This window comes from Kogia breviceps, chromosome 15, assembly GCF_026419965.1.
Source record: "Kogia breviceps isolate mKogBre1 chromosome 15, mKogBre1 haplotype 1, whole genome shotgun sequence".
NCBI classification, from domain to species: domain Eukaryota; kingdom Metazoa; phylum Chordata; class Mammalia; order Artiodactyla; family Physeteridae; genus Kogia; species Kogia breviceps.
The window spans coordinates 66,253,528-66,277,267 of NC_081324.1; the positions used below are offsets into that span (position 1 = coordinate 66,253,528).

Here is a 23,740-nt window from a genome sequence, read left to right on the forward strand (position 1 = left end):
GCATGCCTATGTGTGTGTTTGTGAATACATGGGTACACACATTCCTACCCACACAGAGGAAAAAAAATACCAGGTTTACTCATCAAATGTCATCTTAAGAGGCAGGATTATGGGTGTTTTAATTTTTTCTTCTTTATGTCTTCCTATACTTCCCAAATTTTCTGTAATGTCTACATATTGCTTATGGGCATTTTCAAATGTAAACAAGAGTAGAAGCAATAGTATAATGAATCCCCTCAAACTTATTGCCCAGCTTCAACAATTAGCAAACATTCTTGCCATTCTTTATATATTACTTTTTAAACAGAAAGAAACCCACAATAAATATTTTTATATTATTTTAGAAAAAAATAATATTTTCCTAAAATAGAAGGAACCGATGAACTCCTTGGATATCTAAACCAAGAGATAACATTCAGAATGTTAGCTAAAGATTTTTTAAAAAAACAACAGCTGAAAAAAACAACACAAAACACAACAGCTGAGCAGGGCTCTTACTATTTTTCAGACCTTCCACTGTGCAGGCTGTGCTGGAGCCCTGTAAGAGACAAGGACTCTGACCCTCGACCTTCTACCAGTGCTGGGCCCCAGGGTCAAGGAGATTCCTTTTTTCAGGGAGAAACTAAATGAGACCCGTTGCTTCTTTTCCACCTTGAACAAACATAACCTTTCAACTCTGGGGCTCATGTTCTTTTTCTAAAAGGGCTCTTTCTTCACATTCTGTTGTGCTTGCATTCAATGAGCTTAAGAGACCCAGTGGCAATGTCCTTTCCGAAACAGCCACATAATCCAAAGGGACGTCAAAGAATGTACCAACTTCTAAACATTTTCTAGGTGTGGAAGGCAAAGGTGACACAAAAACAAGCCATGCCCTGGGTTAGCCCCATCCAAACACCAAGAACTGAGGTGATCCTTGGGGAAAACTCTGAAGCAATCACCAGCAGCTCATCTGTTTGTTCACTCGTGTGTTCATTCACTCATCCAAATACTAGTCAGCAGCTACCCTTTGTCAACAGTTCAAGAGAAGAATGAGGCAGGACAGGCTGTACCCTCAAGGAGCCCCTAGCCTGGCAGAGAGGGAGGCCAGCCAACAACATGCTATGAGAAAGCTGCACGAGGGGTGGAGCAGGGGGAAGAGGTGACACCTGAGCTGAAAGGGCAGCAGGCAGATTGGGAAGCAGGAGCTAGCAGAGAATATTCAGGGAAGGACCGGCAGCTTGATTGCCTGCAGCTGTGAAGGGGTAGAGCGGTAACAGGAATGGGAAGAGAAGTAGACAGAACCAGCTCCCAAAGGAGTCTGTATGCCTCCCAAAACTGAGGAACCAGCCAAACTCTTTAGATTCACTGTTAGACTCAAGCAGCAGATAGAGGAGGGGGTGGAGAGGACAGCACAAAAATAACCAGGAGGAGCTTCGTTCGTGTCCTCCCCGATTCACCGCAGGGATGGCCAAACAGAGGCCTGTACAGGCCACCTCCCACTGCAAGGCCTGTGCAGACATCATCAGTTGAACACACACTCCCCTGAGCCTGAACGTGGCCTGGAAATCCCTGGAAATCCTTCTTGGTTCAGCGCTCCAGACAGCTACCTGCCATCATTAGAGCCACCCTGGGGCTAAACTACAAGCCCCCTGAGAGCAGGAACTTTGTCTACTTTGCATCACAGCTGTATCCTCAGTTCTTGGCCTGGCATCTAAGGCACAGCAGCCGCTCAGTAAGTCTTTCTTAAATGGAACTGAATCCGTCTTTCTCTACCTGCCTTCACTAATCCCTCAGCCTGACCCCCACCTCCTCCCACCTGTGTCTCACACTGTTTAGCTCTGGGATATGGCACTCAGGCTCTGCATCTTCCCCAACATCTTCTGAAGGTCTCAGTAGGGGCTGGCTGAGTAATATAATCAACAATTTGGATCAAGATGTGAATGGAATGACTGATACGCTCACCACCTTCAGAGAGCAGCTGCATTTTCAAAGCAGATGAAGGGACAGGAGTTATGTAGACTTTCTGACATCCCTTGGGGGGGTCTGGGGCAGATACCTTTGAGTTTTTCACAGTACCCTCTCTTCCAAATCAGAACACCAGACCTCTTGGTACAGGCCTTTTCCAAGAATCTTTCCAAAGCAAACGCATCCAAGAATGTAAGCCAGCAGAGCTCCCTGCTCTGAGGAACTCCATACCTGCTGGGATCGCCTCTTCTGAGTATACTGTAACCACAATTTGAAACACTTGCGTAGCAATGTTATTCTGTAATGAAACACACAACACCAAGGTAACTGCCCTCCCACTTTCAGGTTTCAGAATTTCCTTTCGATTTTTTTTTTTTTTTTTTGGCGGTACACGGGCCCCTCACTGTTGTGGCCTCTCCCGTTGCGGAGCACAGGCTCCGGACGTGCAGGCTCATTGGCTATGGCTCATGGGCCCAGCCGCTACGCGGCATGTGGGATCTTCCCAGACTGGGGCACGAACCCATGTCCCCTGCATCGGCAGGCGGACTCTCAACCACTGCGCCACCAGGGAAGCCCTCGTTTTGATTTTAAGGAAGGTAAATCTGGGCATAGGTACACCTTGAGCGTTAAAGGCACCCCAGGGGTTTCATTCTAAGGGAAATAAGAACCTGTTTTCTGACATGAAATCTGCCAAACCCCCACCCTGATTTTGGACTGTGGCTTGCCCCCCAAATTTGACAACTTTCTTGTAAAGCTAATTAGACCACCAAGAACAGTGTCTCTGGAACTCAGGTAATATGTATGAAATCCCCCAAATATCCTGAATTTTCTGATTTTACGGCCAAACTCTGGGGCCTGTTTAGGACCACCTGGGTCTGTGACATGCTTTCACACAGTGATACTGAGAGTGAGAACCACATTCAGCTTTGTAAACCAGGATTTAGAATAATGATACATCCTGACAACTCCAAATTGACTCAGTTAAATACTGCAATTCTCACTGACTCATTAAAAAGTGCCCCCAAATCATACCTATAACTATGCAAAATAAGTTATACCCTTGGGAGAGGGTTTATCGAACATTTCTTGCAGCAAGAAAGTGAATAGTGGTTCCCTCTGAAGAGTAAGACTAAGGGGTCGAAGGAAGGGGTCCAGGCAGCCTTTATTTTTAACTTTCTACTTCTTTCCTATACATTGAGTTTTTCTTGTGGACATGTGGTGCTTTTATTTATTTTAACTGAATGATTAACTCTAAAAAATTGAGGACACACTCTACACCCTCCAAGACCAAGCCACAAACAACCACCTGCCTGGGCCGTCTCCGTAACACCATCAATGCCTACATTCCAAGATGGAACGTCACTAACACCTGAAAACTGAGGCAGTGGTGGCTGAGCACCAGCACAAACATCCTCATTCTACCTCCCATCCCATCAACCAAAAGGAAAAGGCAAGCTCAGGAACACTGGTTTACAGCAAGGCCTTTCTCAATCTGCCGCAGTAACACACTGAGGGTGATGATGACTCCTGGAGACCAGCCAGTCAGTCACAACGGGCCCCTGGGGAGCCTGAAGGCCACAGTCCCTACCTGTAGTGGTCCCAGGCAGCACACAGGAAGGGGAGTTGCTCACTTTCCTCCCTCTGTTCAATCTGAGACTGCCAGAGATTCCAGAACCTGTGCAGTAGCTGCAGCAAAACAGGAAGGAAACAGAAGTTTATTAAGGCAAAAGGTAAAATGATCTCTCTTGACCCATTAGTTAGCAAATCTGTAACTCCAGAAGACTGTAAGCTCCCCCAAAGCAGTAATTACCTCAATTTGGAGCACCTAACATATAACAGATTTGGAAAATAATTATGGCCAAGCAATATGGAACTATTCTGAGACAACATAAAAGGCAAAAAGCTGTATCTACCAAATCTATGTAAATCAGAATGAAGAAGGTATTCCTAATCTGGGCCTCATGGAAGACAAAGCCATTTTAGAAGTTAAAACTGATCTTATCACCTACTACTGCCTATAAAGTAGTCTTGCCAAAAAGTGTTTAACTTCAATCTAATCAAGCCCTTAGATCTAACTTCTAGTTTATAAGAGCTACACAGGAAAAAGGAAAATCAAATGATGTCAGAAGGAAACAGAAAACTGGAGAATATGGAAGACTGTACAAAATAACTGGCATTCCTTTTCAAAAAGTTAATGTTATTAAGAAAGATAGTGTATGTTATGCTAAGTGAAATAAGCCAATCACAAAAGGGCAAATACTATAAATAGGAGGTACCTAGAACAGTCAAATTCAAAGAGACAGAAAGGAGAATGGTGGTTGCCAGGGGCTGGGGAAGGAGAAGGAGAATGGGAGTTATTGTTTAATTCAGAGTTTCAGTTTTTCAAGATGAAAAAGGTTCTGGACATGGATAATGGTGATGATTGCAAAATGATGTGAATGTACTCAATGCCACTAAACTGTACACTTAAAAATGGTTAAGATGATAAATTCTGTGTATTTTACAATTAAAAAATAAACATGTTAAACAAAAGAAGTGGGGGTGGGAGGACTGTTATTGATTAAGAGTCTTAAGAGACATAACCAAATGTAGAGTGAGCCATCAATCCTTAATTGAATCCTGGTTTTAATAAAACAGCTATAAAGACATTTTGGGGGCAACTGGGGAAATTTGAATATGGGTTGGGTATTGGTTAATATTAGAGCATCACTGTTCATTTTGTTAGGGATGATAATGATACTGTGGTTATGCAGGAAGATGTTCTTATTTTTGGGCAATGCATACTGAAATGTTTAGGCGTAAAAGTGTCATAATGTCTGTAATTTACTTTGAAATGATTTGGGAAAAAAAGCAAATATTAACAATTGTTGAATTTAGATGGTAAAATAGAGGTTTATTACACTATTCTTTATATTTTTCTATATGCTTGAACATTTTCACAATTAGAATGCCCCTTTCTCCTACACCCAGAAACACAATCTACAGGTGGCAATAAAATGTTTGTTGCCCTCAGGTAAATTTAACCACTGAAGACAACAGACTCACAGTGCAAACATAACCAAAGCCTCCTGGAATGCAAGACTTAACATGTATTCCCCCTAGGTCAAGGTTGGAATCCACAGTCCCTAACCTCTGATTCAACTATCAATTTTTTTAGCAAACAGATTAAAAAAAATGGGATTAAACAAGAGAAGAGTAAGAATTTCTCTAGCCTCTGGCATAGATTACTAAAGAAAATGGACACTAAGGATTTGGAGTCTAAAGGTCTGAACAAACCTGTAAGCACAAAGGTTAAAAGAAAATGGTCATCAGAAGAGGTGCCTTGATACAGAAGAGGACTCTCACCGTGACATCATGTTGCTGGTGAGCAAGATTCCTTCTTATTCGTTGGAGATGGGCACGGGCCACATTGTCTTTTAGGGCTCTAAAGCAAAAATGCTGTGAAAAGAAGAATCGACACAAATCAATGGTGTGTCTGTAACAATAAGAGCAATGCCCAAGAGGGTGGCAAGAAGCTCAGTAGTAGCTGTTCACAGCTGCTCCCATGTCCCAGAGAGTGTTTCTCTGTTTTGAGATTCAATTGAGAGCCTGATACAAGCCAGCCTGCACAGTAGACACTCAATAAATAGCTATGGAACCACTCCCTGCTGCCCACAGATACTGCACAGGAACAAACACACCCGCACCTCTGACCAAGAGAGGTCCCTGTGACCCAGATGGAAACACCAGACAAAGGTCAAAACATCAACTCTGCCTCTCAGAAAAGAGACAGACTTTCAGCCTATGGGTTTTTTTTTTTTTTTTGCCATGTGGGGTCAATGTGTATGCTTACACAATTATAAATGCAGTTTTGTAAGAGTAAAATAGAAGGGAGAGAAGGAATTTTGAGAGAAGGTGACTGGGGGTGGGGGTGGGGTAGAGGCAGGACATGCTGGCCTGGCTCCAGCTCTGTCAAAAATGCCTCATGTGTGACTAAGCAAAGCACATTCCCCCACAGCCTGGCTTCAGTTTTCTGAGACAGAAGTGAAGCAACTAGGGCTTTTCACATCGTGCTCTGTGAACCCCCAGACGCTCCTGAAAGTGTTCAGAGGCCACCTCGTGTGGTGAGGGTGGGGAAGAGGAGCCAGTAGAACAGACACTACTCCCCAGACCTAGCTTTGTCCATAGCATCTCTACTTTGATTGATTTTGAAGACTAGGTTTCCACCACTTAAAAAGGGGGTCTGCCATGTAGAACACCCCAGGACTAGATCACTTCTAAGGCTCCTTTGCAGCCCCCAAACCCTCTGACCCCACACCATCACCATCTCTGATCTAAAATGAAAATAGGGACATGACAATGAAGGGGGCTTCATGATGGAAGCCATCCACACAACCAGATGCACTTAAGGAGCATGACGTTGGTCAGGTCCCCCAGGAGTGGCTGCCTGAGAGAGGCTGTAGCGCCCTTACCAGCAAGCCTCGCCTGTGGTGCTCTTCTGCCACCTTCTGCCGCACAGCTGCCTCTGCGCACAGCAGCACATCTACCAGAGTTAAGGCTTCTTGTCTCAACAAGGTCCCACGCCAGCCCAGAGCGATCCTAGTGACCCATCTGAAGGGTCCCGGCTGCAGGAGATGATGGGCATGCCAGGTGGGCTGGTGTCCGCCTCTGTCTCCCCCTGACAACCCAGGGAATAAAGAACTAAGGGGAACCATGTGAGTTACTTACCTGCCTTTCTCCCCTCTCGTGCCCATTTCATGAGAGGCAAAAATAGTTGAGATAAACTGCCACCAGTTTGAGTAAACATTTCAAAATCTAAGCAGAACCTGCACTGAGTTCTCGTGCATTCTGTTTTGGCATCACAATCCAGTCAGAAGTTTGTGCTAAAAACCTTGGAGTTATTTTCAAAGCTTTTCTCTTCCCACCCCCTCCATCTTCTCAGCTGCCAAGTCCATCTGCTGCCCACCTAGGTCTCCCAGGTTCTGTTCCCACCCCCAGCACCATGCAGTACACTTGACTTGGTCCCCCTGTGCCAGCTTTACTGCTACCATCGAGCTTTAGCCTTTCTAAAGTACAGATCTGCTGCATCACTTCTCTTCTCAAAAACCTGCAGAGGATCCCCAGCGGCACTGGGATTAAGCCCAAATTCCTGACAACTGCACACAAGGGCCCTACAAACCGGTCCCCAGCCTGCATCTACCTGCCCTCCATACCCCACAACTCACTGCAGACCCCGGTCATCACCCCTGGCTGCTCTTCCTCACCTACACCCACATAAATGCCACTCCTTACACCTGAACCGCCCTTCCCGACCTCCCTGTTGGGAGAACGTGACATCCCCCAAGGCTTAAATTCAGCTCAAACATCACCTCCTCAGCTAGATCTCCACAGTAGCCCTAGCAGGACTTGATACAAACTTTTATGATAGCACTTATCATGCCACATTACAAAGACTGGTTTTCATGTCTACTTTCCCCACTAGACAATGAGCTACTGTTAGTCTCTAAGTTTCCCTGTATTCCAGAATTTAGGCAGGAGTTTAAAACAAAGCAAGAGTTCAGTGAACAAATAAAAGTGTGGATGAACACCCAAGGCGGTCCAAATCCCACACCTGGGCACATATTGCAGCAGGGGTAGTGATTAAGAAGGTGCACTGGAGTCAGAAGCCTGGCTCTGCCAATGAGTTTGAAAACCACTTAGCACCCCCCCCAACCTGTTTCCTCATCTGTAAAATGGAGATGGTGAGACCTACTCCACAGGGTTGCTATGAGGATTAACGAGATAATGCAAAATGTTTGCACACAGTAAACAGCTCAATGAATGGAAGCTAGGATCATAATGACAGGGCCACCAAGGACAGATGGCTTTCTGAAAAAGCAATGAAATGAAACAAATCTGAAACAGAAATGAAATGAAGCAGAAATGGCTGTGGCTATTTCTACCATCTAACGGGTAGAAAAAAAGCAATGAAATGATAACAAAATCAGGGCAGCAGCAATGCCTCTGAGGGGGAGGAAAGGGAATGCAGTCAGGGAGGAACTGACTAGGGTGTGAGCAATGTTTTATTTTTTTGAGTTGTGTTCATTTTACCATTATTCTTTAGACTAAAAATGTTTGTTGTATGCACTCTTTTGTATGAATATTCCCAAAATGAAACAAAAAATTTTAAAAAGAAGTCAACAGAGATCAGAACTGTCTTAAACTGCTGGGTAACTACTTCCCATGTATCTCCTGACTCTTGTCTTACAGGCTGGTGAGCTCTTGCTGTTCTTGCTGTACAGACAGGGCTGGGTGGTGCAAAGGATACAGTGTTTCCAGTGAATAAAGGCCCTCCGCAGCATCATCCTCCTGGCCAGCCCCTCTACCCGATTGTGGTGGACATACAAGCTCTCCCTTCGCTTCCAGGCCCACCGCCAATCACAGAAGTGTGTCTGGAGCACAATGACGCAGTGGAATCCCTCAGCCATCTCTGCAACAGAGAAAATAGCTTAAGTGCTGCCCCCTCAAGGTTGGGCGATGAGCTGGAAGCACCTTTAAGACAGGATGAAACCCACTACTGGCACGCATGAGGGCTTCAAGGCTGCTCCCACAAAGAACGTTAGAATAAAAGGTGGGGTTTTTTTTGGCCGTGCTGCATGGCACATGGGATCTTAGTTCCCCCCCCAGGGATCAAACCCCTGCCCCCTGCACTGGAAGCGTGAGTCTTAACCACTGGACTGCCAGGGAAGTCCCAGAATAAAAGGTTTCTAAACACGGGAGGAATCCCTTAGCTATCAGTATATCTCCTCTCTCCCAGGAAAGAGAAAAGTGTTCTATCAAAGGGCTGAGGCTCCTAGTTAGCTACTGAGGAGCAGTAATGGCGACTGCTGCTTTCAAAGAAGACTCCATTTCACTTTTGCCTCTTTATCAATGTTTCCTGGATGGGATTTCAGGGTCTGACTCAATGACACACAACTTGGTCAACATGCTGTCAAAGGCTTTTGTGAGCTTTCAGCCAGGCTGCTACAGGCTGCCAGCTCCATCTCCTTTTAAGACTAATTAGCTACTGGCCTGATGAGCGTAAGTCCAGCAAGTGGAAGAGAACTGGTCCTGGAATGAGAATGCTGTAACTGGAGGCACGTTAGTAGGCAGCTCATCATTAAAAAGCTTCATGCCTTCAACTTCCAGGCTTAGGCAACCAGACAGGTGGTCCCCCATCACTATTTTCACATGGCACATTCCCACTCCCAAGAGACAGCGTAGGCAGCCTAGGAGATCCCACAGGGAGGCCTAGGGTAAGCAGGAGAGCCTAACCCTGCGGCCAGCACAGTGTTCAACTCACTTCTGTGTGGGCTCAAGAAACTGAAATACAGAAAGTACTTACGATCATGACCTATTTATCATTACTTCTGACCTCTCTCGGGGAAACAAAAGCATCAGAATAGTGTTCAAAAACTCAACACAATAAATCACATGCATCTGCATAATGGAGGACAAACAACCCAAATATCTATTAATATAAGAATGGCTAGGGACTTCCCTGGCGATCCAGTGGTTAGGACTCTGTGCTTCCACTGCAGGGGGCATGGGTTCGATCCCTAGTCGGGGAACTAAGATCCTGCAAGATGCACAGCGAGGCCAAAAAAAAAAAAAAAAAAAAAAAATTGCTAAGTAGATTAAGGTAAGCCCCTCTCCTGTAAAATACAATCATTTAAAAAATAACATTTATTAAGAACACTTAAAGACACAGGAAAGTATTGATTAGTTGTGTGAAAAAAAAAAAAAAGCAAGATACAGCCTAGATGGGAGAGTAGTCTGGGGGAGAATGGATCCATGTATATGTATGACTGAGTCTCCTTGCTGTGCACCTGAAACTATCACATTATTAATCAGATATACTCCAATATAAAATAAAAAGTTAAAAAAAGATACAAAATTGTATGTATCATACTAATCATAATAATCACAGTATTTATAGCATAATTAAAATCCTATTGAATTCAATATTGATAAAAAACAGAAGGAAATATCTTAACTGTGAATTGAGGATGATTTATCTTCCTCCTCAATCTCCTTTTTTTTTTTTTTTTTTTTTTTTTTTTTTTTTTTTTTTGCGGTACGCGGGCCTCTCACTGTTGTGGCCTCTCCCGTTGCGGAGCACAGGCTCCAGACGCACAGGCTCAGCGGCCATGGCTCACCGGCCTAGCCGCTCCGCAGCATGTGGGATCCTCCCGGACCGGGGCACGAACCCTTGTCCCCTGCATCGGCAGGCGGACTCTCAACCACTGCACCACCAGGGAAGCCCCTCAATATCCTTTTTGAAAATCTGTGGTGTAACAGTTATATCTCCCCTTAATAAGTTACCACCCTATTGGCGGTAACAGGAGAGTGGGCACTGTGACCAACCCTCTGTCCCTGGAGCCCAGGACTTCCTGCTCACCATTCCGCTGCCTCTTCTCTCTGCGCACCTGCAGGTACTCCAGCCAGGCCCTCAGGGCTCTCCACTGTTGCCAGCGCTGATGGTGTTTCACTGCGGAGACCATCTTCCGCCTCTCCCTCCAGACATGCAGAAGCTGTTCCTGCCACCGTGACAAAGCCTGAAAACCAGAGAAAAGACAACAGTCAGTGGAGGCAGGAAAACAGAGGTGAAGTACTGGTCAGGGAAAAGAGAAACACACACACAGGAAAGGCTAAAAAGGAGGGGAAATTCCCAAGGAGAATCGTAAGTGATTGGAATCTGGGGTAAAAAGATCTTTAAGAAGGGCATTCTCTGCTTCCAGAAAGTAATTTTTTTCTGGATTAAGAAGAAAAAAAAAAGGACTAATAAAATCAATGCATATACAAGAAGCAGGGACAATCCAAGGGGTGATATAATTAATTCAGATTGGGGATAGGAGAGGAGGGTCTGCCTTTTCTTTCAAAGTGGGAGGAAGCCTATGGTCAAGAGGCCCTTTCTCAGGGACATTAGTCTCCAAGACGTGGACCTACAGAAACTGAGGGTCTACAAAAGGATTCCCTTAAGATTATCCATAAATGCACACCCTTGGGAAAGTCTTTGTGCACACTCAGCAAAACACAGGCCCTACTTTGAAGGTGACTGTCACAGATACCTTGATATCTTCTCTTATACCTTATACATTTTTTTTTTTTTTGCGGTACACGGGCCTCTCACTGTTGTGGTCTCTCCCGTTGCGGAGCACAGGCTCCAGACACGCAGGCTCAGAGGCCATGGCTCACGGGCCCAGCCGCTCTGCAGCATGTGGGATCCTCCAGGACCGGGGCACAAACCCACGTACCCTGCATCGGCAGGCGGACTCTCAACCACTGTGCCACCAGGGAAGCCCCTACCTTATACCTTTTTAAACCTATAACACCTCTTCCCCTTTCCTTCCTCTCAGCTGAATGCCATTTTTCCTATTTCACCAAGAAAATAAAAGCAATCAAAAGACAATTTTCTCAAGCTCCCACACGTCCCCCACCTGCCAACAGGCTCTGCCTTCTCTCTTGTTGCTCTGGGTAAACTGTCCACTCTCCCATCACAGGTTACCCCTGCCATGAACACAGCCCATCTTCTCTCATCTTTTCAAGTTTATCACTCTGGCAATTCCCCCCACTCCCTTCTGCATCATCAGTTTCCACTCTCTGCTAGATTTTTTAAATCAGCATTTGAGTGTGTTGTTATTTCTCCCTTAGGGGATGTGACAACCAAAAGCAATGGGTGACCTTTGATTGGACCCCTGCACCTGACACTAAAAGAGCAACAATATACAGCTGCAATACGAACTGTATTCTAGATATTACTATATCAACATTACATTCCTTAGATATGACAGTGATATTGTGGTTATATAGGAGAACATCCTTATTTTTAGGAGATATGAGCTTAAGTATTTAGGGTAAACTTTATGTCTGCAACTTTAAAGCAACTCAAAAAATGTAAAAAATATACTGATACACTTGAAAGAAAGCAAATGTGGAAAGATGTTAAGGATGGGTTAAACTAGTGAAGAGAACCCAGTATCCACCTTTTCTGGGATTTGGTATTTGTCAAAATTAAAAAGTTGGGGATGAAAGATTATTGTCACACAAATACTTCCTGAAGGGAATAAATCAGTGATCCTCAAACCAACCACCACACACCCCTCTCTAGACCACTTTGCCACCCAGCTAACACCGAAGTGCTTTCCTTTCCAAACTCTTCAAAAGGGCTCTCTACCTTTCTCATTTCTCTTCTAAGCTGGTTTTCTTGAATCCTCTCCCCATCGGGTTCACTGAAACTGCTCTTATCAAGGGCATCAATGACCTCCACGTGGCTCAATCCAAAGGCCAAATCTCAGTCCTCACCTGCCCTGGCCTGCCAGAAGCATGTGACACAGCTCATCACACCCACCTCCACCTGGCTTCCAGTATACCTTGGCCTGTCCTCTGTTCCTGCCGCTGATTCCCATCTCTTCAACGAACAGGCCAGTTCCACTGGCTATGCCCACTCCCTTTGTGCTTTCACCTAGTCTCATGGCTCTAAATGTCATCTGCATGTTGAGGACTCCCAACTTTGCATCTCAGGTCTGGACTCATCCTCAAGACTCCAAACATATATCCAGCTGCCTCCCTGACACCCCCTCGTGGACATTTGGAAGGCCCATCAGGCTGAAGATACGGAGCTCAGAATGGAGCTCCTCCTAATCTTTCCCCACAAACCCGCCTCTCCCTCCAACACCCCCATTTCAGTAAATAGCAACTCCATTGTTCCAATTACTTAGGCCCAAAACCTGGGAGTCCTCCTTAGACTTTTTCTCTGATACTTCACATCTTACCTATCCACTAGCAAATCCTGTCGGCAATACCTTCAAAACATACCCAGAATCCAAAACCATCTTCCTATCATCCTTGTCCAGAACCTCTCCTGGAACTTTGTAATTGCTTCCTAACTGACCTCCCTGCTTTTATCCTTGATTTTCTGAGGTCTGTTCTTAACACAACAGCCAGAATTGTCCTTTCTCATTTGTTGTGGTTATATCACTTAAATCTCTCCATCTTATATGACAATTTCCCTCCCTGCCTTTTTTCTCTTCATGCTACCAATTTGTTAGAGAAACCAGGTCATGTATGCTATAAACTGTCCCACGTTTTAGATTTGTCTGATTGTCTCCTCCAAATGTCTTTAACTTGTCCCTCTGATCCCTGTATTTCCCATGAACTGACAGTCAGATTCATGTTAGGCTTGGTGGGAGTCATGTTCAAATTTTAGGCAAGAACATGTCTCAAGTGCTACTGGGTACTTCCTGTTACAACATACCGTGGTTGGCTGCCATAGTTTTAGCAATGCCAAGACTGTTCAGTGGCTTCAGATGGCATTAATCTGACCCCTCCCTTATATTTCCCTGTTGTCTTTCCCCTGGGTGATTGCTGCCTAGATCCATTTTCTCACTGGGGTGGCAATTTTCTAATTCTAATACTCCTGTGTTTATTAACTGAAATTCTATAAAGAAGACTTACTCTCTCATTAACCCTCTCGTTTTTCAAAGATTAGTTTGTATAGGAAAGGCAGGATAAATGCTTGACTTTGGCCTTCATTAATTTCCAAAGAATTGAATTAATGCTCTAACAACCCAAAATTGTGACCAACGAGCTCCTTTTTTTTCTCATTATGAATGCATGAATTTTTACATATTTGATATGTTTTCAATCCACGGCAGTCATTATTCTTTTTGATGCTCAAATTGTTCTATCTTAAGCCTATGGGAGTCCTTCTGACACAACCCCATTAACCTGTGTTAATTTCCTCATACTACTGCACACTATCTCCTAGGCTTATGATGTCTATTTCCTGCTCTATACCTGGAATCAGCCATTTCTCCAAAAAGCCTCAGTTCCCTTTAGTGGGAAATACAAGAGACCACAACTTGGGCACTGGGGATGCTAGAAGCAGTGCCAATAATAAAGCATTTAAGTCTTTTCAGTAAATAGAGTTAGAAATTCACTATTTTAGGGGAAAAAAATCATGAGTCCATACTGATATTGACATTTCCAATTTCAGGTAACAGGGCTTTTGTTTAATTTCTGATTTTGTACCTGTAATCTTTCCTTTTACACTGAAAATCATTCTTCCTAATGACACAGCCATAGTTATTTGCTTTATCTTACAATGTAGCTGTGACAGATTCAACCCAACAATCCCAACCTGCTACTTACAATAAGACCACTGAATGCAATTTTAGATCTCGTAGTAGTTCTTTGTGTCCTTAGAACACATCCCACTCGGGATGAACAGGCAAATATTGTATTTTAAAATAATTCTTTTCTCTTTGTAGTCATTGCTACAAACTTGATATAAGTTTGTTTCAGTGTGTTCTAAAATCCTAGGGACTGGTTCTTTCCCTTTTTGATTAATTTTCTGTTTTTAATTATATCAAATATTTACATGGTTCCAAAGTTAAACCTATGTAACAAAGTAAATTCACAGAAGTACTTTGTTCCCTCCCTTCCCCCATAGGTAACCACTTTTCCTTAGTTTTTGGTTTATTTTTCCATTGTTTCTTTTTGAAAATATAAGACACACACACACACACACACACACACACACACACACATTCTCCCTCTCTATCATATCTCTCTCTCTCTCCCTTCCTTCCTCAAAAGGCAGCACACGATGAACCAGAGGGAGCCTGTTAAGAGGGGAGGTGTGATCATATCACTCCTCCTCTCAAAGCCAGTAGCTTCCCCCTCCCCTGGAAAAAGAGCCAAAGCCTTTATGGGCACAGCCTGCAGAGCCTTACTATTACATCTGCCTCCTTGTCACCTCATGGCGTAATCCTTCCTACTCTCCCTCTCACGCCCATCAATATATCACGAGCTACATCAAGCTCACGGGTGGGGTGACTCACTATCACAAACATGACAATTTTCTCCAATCTAATGTAAAAAGTCAGTGTACTATAATAAAAAATCCTAGTAGGCTTTGTTGTGGAACTTAAGTTGATCCTAAAATTAATAAGAATAAAGAACAACTGCCAAGACAATTTTTAAAAAGAACAGGAATAAAGAAGATCTCTTTCCACATATGAAAACTTAAGAGTTATACAGTAAGATCAGGAGTAGTAATGAACAGTTAGCATTTACTGAGGATTTCCATACTCAAAGTGTTGCTCTAAGCATATTACATGTATCAGCACACTTAATCCTCAACAATCCTATGAGGTAGGTACCATTATTATTTACTTACAGATAAGAAATCTAAGGTAGTGGGGGTGGTGGGATGAATTGGGAGACTGGGATTGACATACATACACTAATATGTATAACCTGCTGTATAAAAAAAAATTAAAAAATTAAAAATAAAATGCAATAAAAAATAAAAACCAAAATGCAATATTAAAAAAAAGAAGTCTAAGGTACAGGGAGATTAGGTAACTCATTAAAAAAGGCACAAAGCTAATAGGTAATGGCAGCAGAATTTCCACCTGGGCAGTCTGATTAGAGAACCTTTGTTCTTTCCTACCTGCTTCATTAAATCATAATCAAAACAGTGTGTACTGGCTCAGAGATAGACAAATAGACCAATGGAATACAGAGCCCAGAATAGACCCATGAACAAATGGGACCTTGCTCTATAATGGAGGTGGACTAATAATCAGTATAAAAAAGATAAAGGATGAACTAACCAGTAAACAGTGCTGCAGAAATTATCCATAAGGAAAATGACAAACTAAGACCCTGTTACATACAATTTATAAAATTAAACCCAAGATGGATTAAAGACCAAACCATAAGATACAAGAATTAGGTACACTGAAAATAGTAACACTTGCATGAAAAAAAAAAAGCACCATAAACAAAGCAATAAAACAAGCTATGGACTAGAAGAAAATACTTGCAATGTACCTAATAGTCAAAAGATTAGTAAGCAGAATCTACAACAGTGTCCACAGAACAGAAAAAGCCAAATAACCCAACAGAAAAAAGGAGTTAGGGATAGTAACAAGCTGAAAAACAAACTCAAATGGCAAACAAGCGTCTGAAAAGATGCTGGGTTTCACTAGGAATCAGCAAAAAGTAAATTAAAGCAACAAGGAATTACCACCTCAGACCTATCAGACTGGTGAAAATGACCAAGTCTGACAATGCAAAGTGCTGATGAGGTCAGAAGAAATGGGAACTGAAATTTTAGCACATAAACTGGCACAGCACTGGAGCAAATGTGTGATGTTTGGTAAGGATGACCAGATGATACCCAAAGAAGTTTCACTTCCAGGAACAAGAGAAACTCAGACTCTTGCACAGGGATCTGTGTTTAAGAGTGCTGTCTGCCACACTGTTTTTCATTGTAAAAAAACATAATCAGAAGGAATCAACAGTTCAGCAGCACTGAGCAGGTAAACTGAGCCTTATTCAGTACAAAGGCATATTATAGGTAGTTAACAGATCTCTATGTATCAACATAGATAAACCTCAAAAATACACTGTTGCACTAAAAAAAAGCAAGCTGCAAAGTAAATGTACAGTATGACACCATTCATAAGTTTCCTAACAACACAAAGTCAGAACATTTATTCTTTATGTATATGTATGCACACATTTTTACAAGTGCAAAAGAACCCAAGAAAATGAAGACTTCAGTACCAGGGTACAGGTTATGTCTAAGGAGGAAAGGTGGCAGAAGGAAGGAATGGGGGGGCTTGAACTGTGAATTTAATTACATTAAATTAAATTCTGGGGCAGATATGGAAAATGCTAACACCTTTTAAACCTGTATGTTGGGTACCCGGATATTTGTTAATATTTTTAATAAATGTTTTATATTTAATGTTTTTATTTTTGAAGTACATAATTTAATTTTTTAAAATTTCACATATCTCATGATGTCTGCCCTGCCTAGTTCAGAGATGCTGTGAGGATTAAGAGAAATGACTTAAATTTAAGTTCTTGGTAAATCATATGGTATTTATCAGACACAAGGATTTTATTTATAATCTGCACTATAAAATTTGCCTTAGAGTCTCATATAGTGTGGTCCGTATCAGTGTTATCTTGATTGCTCACGTTTTTCACTGGATTTGATTCTGAATGACTCTCGGCTGTCTTCTAAGTTAAATCCAACCTCAAACCACGAAAACCTGCTATCACTAAAAATATTCATTCAAATCTGTTGTTGCGGGCTTCCCTGGTGGTGCAGTGGTTGAGAGTCCGCCTGCCAATGCAGGGGATACGGGTTCGTGACCCAGTCCGGGAAGATACCACATGCCGCGGAGCGGCTGGGCCTGTGAGCCATGGTCGCTGAGCCTGCGCGTCCGGAGCCTGTGCTCCGCAACGGGAGAGGCCACAACAGTGAGAGGCCCGCGTACTGAAGGAAAAAAAACAAACAAACAAACCAAAAAACAAATCTGTTGTTGCAAGCTTTGAAGGCAACAGTCAAAAAGGAATTCTAAAAGTGTTCTGAGCAATAGCGGCACCCGTAGAAGGAGTTTATAGGCTCTCAAAGTGACTATCTGAAAGGGACAAGTGCTCACATAGCTGGAGTCCCTCAGCGACAGAAAACCAGCCTCATTATGTTCCTATGCTTCTGGCATTTTCACATTCATAGTTCCCTCTCCCTCCTGAGAGCACAAGTCTACTGAGGACAAGGCAGCATGACAGTTAAAAGAACGGTTCTGCATTTTTCAGGCTGACTGGGTTCAAATACTGGCTCTGACCTTTGCTAGGTGCATGACCCTCATTTGAGTTATTTAACCTATAATAATACGGGATTTAAAAAATAATTTTGAAAATTGAGATAACACATGTAAAGCACTTAGTCCAGCACCTAGGACAGTAAGAATCACAATAATACTATTACTGCTGTTGCTGTTCTTGTTACCGTTATTATCACTGGCAAGAACTATGTCTATTTCCTTGCTACTGCTTCAGAAGACCTTATGAGTTCAGAAGTTGGCAAATATTTTCTTAAAGGCTCAGATAATAATTTTTTTAGGCTTTGCAGGCCACATGGTCTCTGTTGCAACTACTCAACTTCACCATTATAGCCTGAAAGCAGCTTAAACAATACATAAGTGAACAGGAGTAACTGCGTCCCAATAAAACTTTATTTACAACAAATCAGCTGGCCAAATCTGATCCGTGGGCAAGTTTGCTGACCCCAATCTATGCTGTCTGCATATGATCTCCATATACTACTGCATATTCTTGCATGGATGATACAAAATGTTGTCAGATTAAAAAGCTATTACTGGGCTTCCCTGGTGGCGCAGTGGTTGAGAGTCCGCCTGCCGATGCAGGAGACACGGGTTCGTGCCCCGGTCCGGGAAGATCCCACATGCCGCGGAGCGGCTGGGCCCGTGAGCCATGGCCGCTGAGCCTGCGCGTCCGGAGCCTGTGCTCCGCAACGGGAGAGGCCACAACAGTGAGAGGCCCGCGTATCGCAAAAAAAAAAAAAAAAAACAAATAAAAAGCTATTACTCATACAGGGACTTCCCTGGTGGTGCAGTGGTTAAGAATCCGCCTGCCAATGCAGGGGACACAGGTTCGAGCCCTGGTCTGGGAAGATCCCACATGCCACGGAGCAACAAAGCCCATGTGCCACAGCTACTGAGACTGAGCTCTAGAGTCCACGAGCCACAACTACTGAGCCCACGTGCCACAACTATTGAAGCCTGCGTGCCTAGAGCCTGTGCTCTGAAACAAGAGAAGCCACCGCAATGAGAAGCCCACTCACCGCAATGAAGAGTAGCCCCTGCTCGCCGCAACTAGAGAAAGCCCATGCGCAAAAACGAAGACCCAATGTAGCCAAAAATAAATCAATAAATAAATGGAAAAAAGAAGTTATTACTCCTACAATATAGTAATACGCACCTCTTTTTCTCCTCCTCCCTGTTCTATTCTCTATGACTGACTTGGCAGCCTTATAAGTACCCAGGAGACACTAAAAAGTGACAGAAGTTCAGAAAGCTTATCAAAGGCCATAAAAACGCTTCACCACAGCATACATTTGGAACAGATGTTAAGTCATCATAACTGACCAAAAGCTAGTGGCTTTCCCAAAAGGAACTCTAATAAATAAGCAAAATTATATGAAAAAGCCAGGTTTTCTTTTCAGTCTTAGTTTCTTTTCTGCCCTCGTTTTCTAATTTGCTGTAGGAAAGGAGTAATGAGGAAATAAAGAATATACTGCTGTTTCTTTAAACATATTTATAATTAATTCATAAATCCTGTTCCGGCTCCACAATTAACAGGAGCTCTCTAAAGATCACTGGCAATCACATCTAGCATAGTCCTTCCAGCGGCCTCTGTCTGTTGAAGAGTCCAGCCTTCCAAGTTGCCTCCCACCCCTCTTTCATCCCTTGAGCTGCAGGGAGGGCCCAGCAGAGAGGCAGCAGCATGGCGGTCAGCTTTCTGCATGGGAGTCCGACCCCACCTGCCCAAGCTCCCATTGTGGGTATGGTGCCTGACGACGTGGACAGAGGACACCAAAGCCCGAGTCTGCTGGACTCACCTGCAGCTGGAGGCTCCGGGCCCTGTGCTTCACAGCCGAGGCATGGAGGGCACGGCCCAGGTGGACCTGTCCCAGTTGCCATCTCCACGTGCTCCACCACACCCTGTCAGAGAGCAAATCAAAGATGGGACCAGTCAGAGCAAGGCCAGCCAGAAAACAGAAGGGCAGTGAGGGCTGGGCCTCAGACCCTTAACTCAAGTCCCTCTCCCTAAACAGCCAAGAAACAGTTCTAGAGCTGCCACTTAAGGGTTGGAAACAGATGGTTCCTAAGGTCAGATCCAGCCTTAGACACTACAGACAAGCTCTGGAACTGCGCTTTTAAGACACTGCCATTTGGGACACCAGAGGACCACTGGAAACAATGCACAGTGGAATCAGTCCCGTTATAAAGCAGCTCATTGCTACATACACCTGGCTTTCAGAGTGGACTAACTCACCCTCCAATGTGTGGACAATGCTGCTGAGATGCAGTGCAAGGCAGCAGTTAAGAGCATGAGCTTTGGCATCAGAGAGATGGGTGGGTGAACCCTAGTTCTGCTAATTACAACTTATACAGTAAGTCTCAGAAAGGTTGAGTAACTTGCCTGAGCTCATATATCTTCATCTGTGCAATAACAGTACTTATTTTATAGTTTATGGTAAGGATTAAATGAGACACTTTACATTAAAAAATTAACACACAGAGAAACTTAACACAGGGTTTTCTAGTAAGTAGTCAATTAGTGTTACTTATGATTTGGTGAAAACCTGATCTCAATGTTGAACAAGTTATCAGTAAATATTTATTAGGTATCAATTATGTTCAAAACATTGTTTTTTGTTTTTGGGTTTTTAAAAAAATATTTATTTGGCTGATTGGGTCTTAGTTGCGGCACGCGGGCTTCTGTCTGGTTGTGGTGTGCAGGCTCCAGAACGTGTGGTCTTAGTTGCCCCACGGAATGTGGGATCTTAGTTCCCCAACCAGGGATGAAACCCACGTCCCCTGCATTGGAAGGCAGATTCTTAACCACTGGACTACCAGGGAAATCCCCCAAACATTGTTTTAAGGTGGGTTTTTATGCTGGTTTTCCAGTAGCATAAAGCAAAGCTGAGATAAAATGAACGCTGCTTATCTGTAGGGCAATGGAGCACACTCACCATAAAATACTCCGCTGTCTAAACTCCAGGGCAGTGGCCTGCATCCGAAGTTTGGTCCTACGAAAAACCACGTAGATCAACCAGGACTTCCAGGCCTGTCGCATCTTTTGTTTTGCATCTAGATGCACCAAAGAGATTTTCAAAAAGGGGCTGGGGGAGATGGATCACTCTGGGTTAAGACAAAAGTTCAAAAGCTCTGACTCATCCCTCCTTTGAATATCTAAATTCCTCCAGTCTTCTAGTGCCCTCTGCTGGAAAACTTGTGAAGCTCTACAAAATTAATAAGGATGCAGGATGTGAAGAATGGTTATATAAGTGATAACATTTACAAAACTTTTAAAGGAAAATCAGTGTACTGTACTGTTCAGAAATATTTTATTTTAAAAGTCCTTATTTTTTTAGTTATATTCTACAATATTTACACATGAAATAACACAGGAAGCAGAGAAGTGAATGTGGATATGGATGTAACAAGACTAGTGTGAGTCGATAATTATTGGAAGCTGGATGATGGGTACACGGAAGTTCATTATTCTATCTTTCCATTTTGTAGATATTTTTAAATTTCCATAATATAAAGTTAAAGAAGAAGTCATGTTATAAAATTTGCTGTTTGAAACAATAATTGTAAAGTAGAATAAGCAAGACAAAAGGAAAGGATACTATCTGTATCTGTTTGAGAAACAGAATAAGAAGGACCAGTAATGATCCTGGAGGAAAGAGAATTTACTAAATATGGGAGGCACAAAAGTCCATGGTCTCCCTTTGTGGTAAATTCCATTTTCATTATGAAAGTAATCACTGACGAAATAAGTTTCTTTTCTTTTTAGAACACATAGGAGAAAATAAACTTATGTAAAACATTTTCAGGACATTCTCCAAAATGTGGTCAGGATGATTAGAGCTATACTTTAAATTTCATAGTTGTTGACAAGTCAAGTCAAAATATGAAAAAGAATTTAACATGTAGCTTCTTTGGGCATACCTCAGACCTCAGGAATCAGCACATCTCGGGCAACAAGGACCAGTATGGTGCTGTAGCTTCGAGTTTAGGCTCCTGAGTAAGATAAGCTGGGCCTAAGTACTGACCTTGTCACTGAGCTAAGTAACCTCACACGAGTTCATCATCTGCAAAATGGTGCTTCCCTTTAAGGTATGTTTGCAAAGAGTAAATGAGCTTATCTATAAAAAGAAGAAAATAAATGCAAGGAGATAAAAGAAGACGTACTTATAATACTCTGGGGAAACAGATGAGGCTTAATCTCAGGCATTGGCAAAGAAGAGTGCAAGGGACACCTCAGGGAGGCATGTTTTAAGAGAAGATAACTAAATGCTGTTACGACAAAGCCATTCGTAAGTTAGGTTTCTTGCTTAGCTAGGAAAAGTAGGACGAGCAGGTCTAAATGGGGAGCAGTGGACAAGCTGTACTGCAGACTTGCTGAGTTTGAGGTGCCTACAGGGCATTCATGTGAAATGGCTATGAGAAACAGCAGGCTGCATTATCATTTTGAAAGTTAGTGCCTTTTTTCCCTTAGGCTCCCCACATGGGTTTCTGGGTCCAACTCGAGGAATCAGACACTGACCAGAGCTAAACTGGCCACAAGATCACTAAGGGGCAACCTGGACAAAGAAGATCAGAAGTAAGCACTGCAACGTGACACATGGCAGCAAGACAGACAACAGTCCCAAGTGCTGCGAGAGAAACACAGCCAGAACACTGCACCAGCAGGGCAGGAGCAGCCAGTTCACACAAATCATGCTGAAGTGAGTGGTAGGTGCCAAAACCATACCATATAGAGAAAACCATAGGGATATGATCACACAGGAGGAGTTCCTGCTCAGAGATCACACATCCTAGAAAACAGGAAAGGGAATCGAACAAGTCTTCCCTTTGACTTGGAGTTATTCTCTCTCAGAGACAATTTACTCATCCTTCACAAAAGCTTCTGAGCTTTTGTGAAGGCAAAAGTAAATCTGGGCTCTCAGTAAACTAGGAAAAGTGGAGGTCTTCCTCAACTTGATAAAGAATATCTACAGAAAGCCTGTATCATACTTAATGGTGAGAAACTCAAAAGCTTTTCCACTAATCAAGTATAAGGCAAGGATGACCAGTCTCACTCCCTTTCAACATCATATTAGAAGTTCTAGCTAATGCAACAAGACAAAAGCAATAAAAGGTATACAGATTGGGAAGGAAGAAATAAAACTGTCTTTGTTTGCAAATGACATGACTGTCTATGTAAAGAAGCCAAAAAGAATTGACAAAAAACTCCTGGAACTAATAAGCAATTCATAGCAAGGCTGCAGGATGCAAGGCTAATATACAAAAGTCAACTGATTTCCTATATATTAGCAATGAACAAGTGGAATCTGAAATTAAAAATATACCACCATTTACAGTAGCACTCAAAAAATGAAATATTTAGGTATAAATCTAACAAAACATATATAAAATCTGTGTGAGGAAACTACAAAACTGTGATGAAAGACATAAAAGAAGAACTAAATAAATGGGGAGAGTCCATGTTCAGGATAGGAAGACTCAATATTGCCAAGATGTCAGTTCTTCCCAACCTGATTTATAGAGTCAATGCAATCCCAACCAAAATCCCAGCAAGTTATCCTGTGGATATCACAAACTGATTATAACATTTATATGGAGGCAAAAGATCTGGAATACCCAACACAATATTAAAGAAGGCTGGAGGACTGACACTACCTGAGTTGAAGAATTACTATAAAGCTACAGTAACCAAAACAGTGTGATATTGACAAAAGAAGTGACAAATAGATCAGTGCAACACAGCAGAGAGCCTGGCAACAGACCCACATAAATATAGTCAACTTATCTTTGACAAAGGAGCAAAGGCAATACAATGGAGCAAAGATAGTCTTTTTAACAAATGGTATAGGAACAACTGGACATCCACATGCAAAAAAGACACAGACCTTACACCCTTCACAAAAATTAACTCAAAATGGATCACAGACATAAATGTAAAACACAAAACTATAAAACTTCTAGATGATAACATAAGAGAAAACCTAGATGACCCTGGGTATGGTGATGACTTTTAAGATACAACACCAGGGCTTCCCTGGTGGCACAGTGGTTGAGAATCTGCCTGCCAGTGCAGGGGACACGGGTTCGAGCCCTGGTCTGGGAAGATCCCACATGCTGCGGAGCAACTGGGCCCGTGAGCCACAACTACTGAG

General features: G+C 42.9%; 1 protein-coding gene across 10 annotated transcripts in view; it reads right to left on the reverse strand.

Moving 5' to 3' along the window:
* The window catches only part of SFI1 (SFI1 centrin binding protein), an 87,372-nt gene that overhangs the window by 25,055 nt on the left and 38,577 nt on the right, over positions 1 to 23,740 (reverse strand). For 6 of the 10 annotated variants that reach the window (XM_059040096.2, XM_067014767.1, XM_067014766.1 and 3 more), the window contains 8 exons: positions 20,525 to 20,642; positions 19,388 to 19,490; positions 10,343 to 10,499; positions 8,231 to 8,392; positions 6,396 to 6,466; positions 5,290 to 5,382; positions 3,533 to 3,630; positions 2,176 to 2,242 (listed from right to left, as the gene is read on the reverse strand). In XM_059040096.2, the coding sequence (XP_058896079.2) occupies positions 2,176 to 2,242; positions 3,533 to 3,630; positions 5,290 to 5,382; positions 6,396 to 6,466; positions 8,231 to 8,392; positions 10,343 to 10,499; positions 19,388 to 19,490; positions 20,525 to 20,642 (869 nt within the window). The remainder of the gene's footprint in view (positions 1 to 2,175; positions 2,243 to 3,532; positions 3,631 to 5,289; positions 5,383 to 6,395; positions 6,467 to 8,230; positions 8,393 to 10,342; positions 10,500 to 19,387; positions 19,491 to 20,524; positions 20,643 to 23,740) is intronic. The other 4 variants (XM_067014773.1, XM_067014772.1, XM_067014770.1 and 1 more) reach the window with 2 other exon arrangements.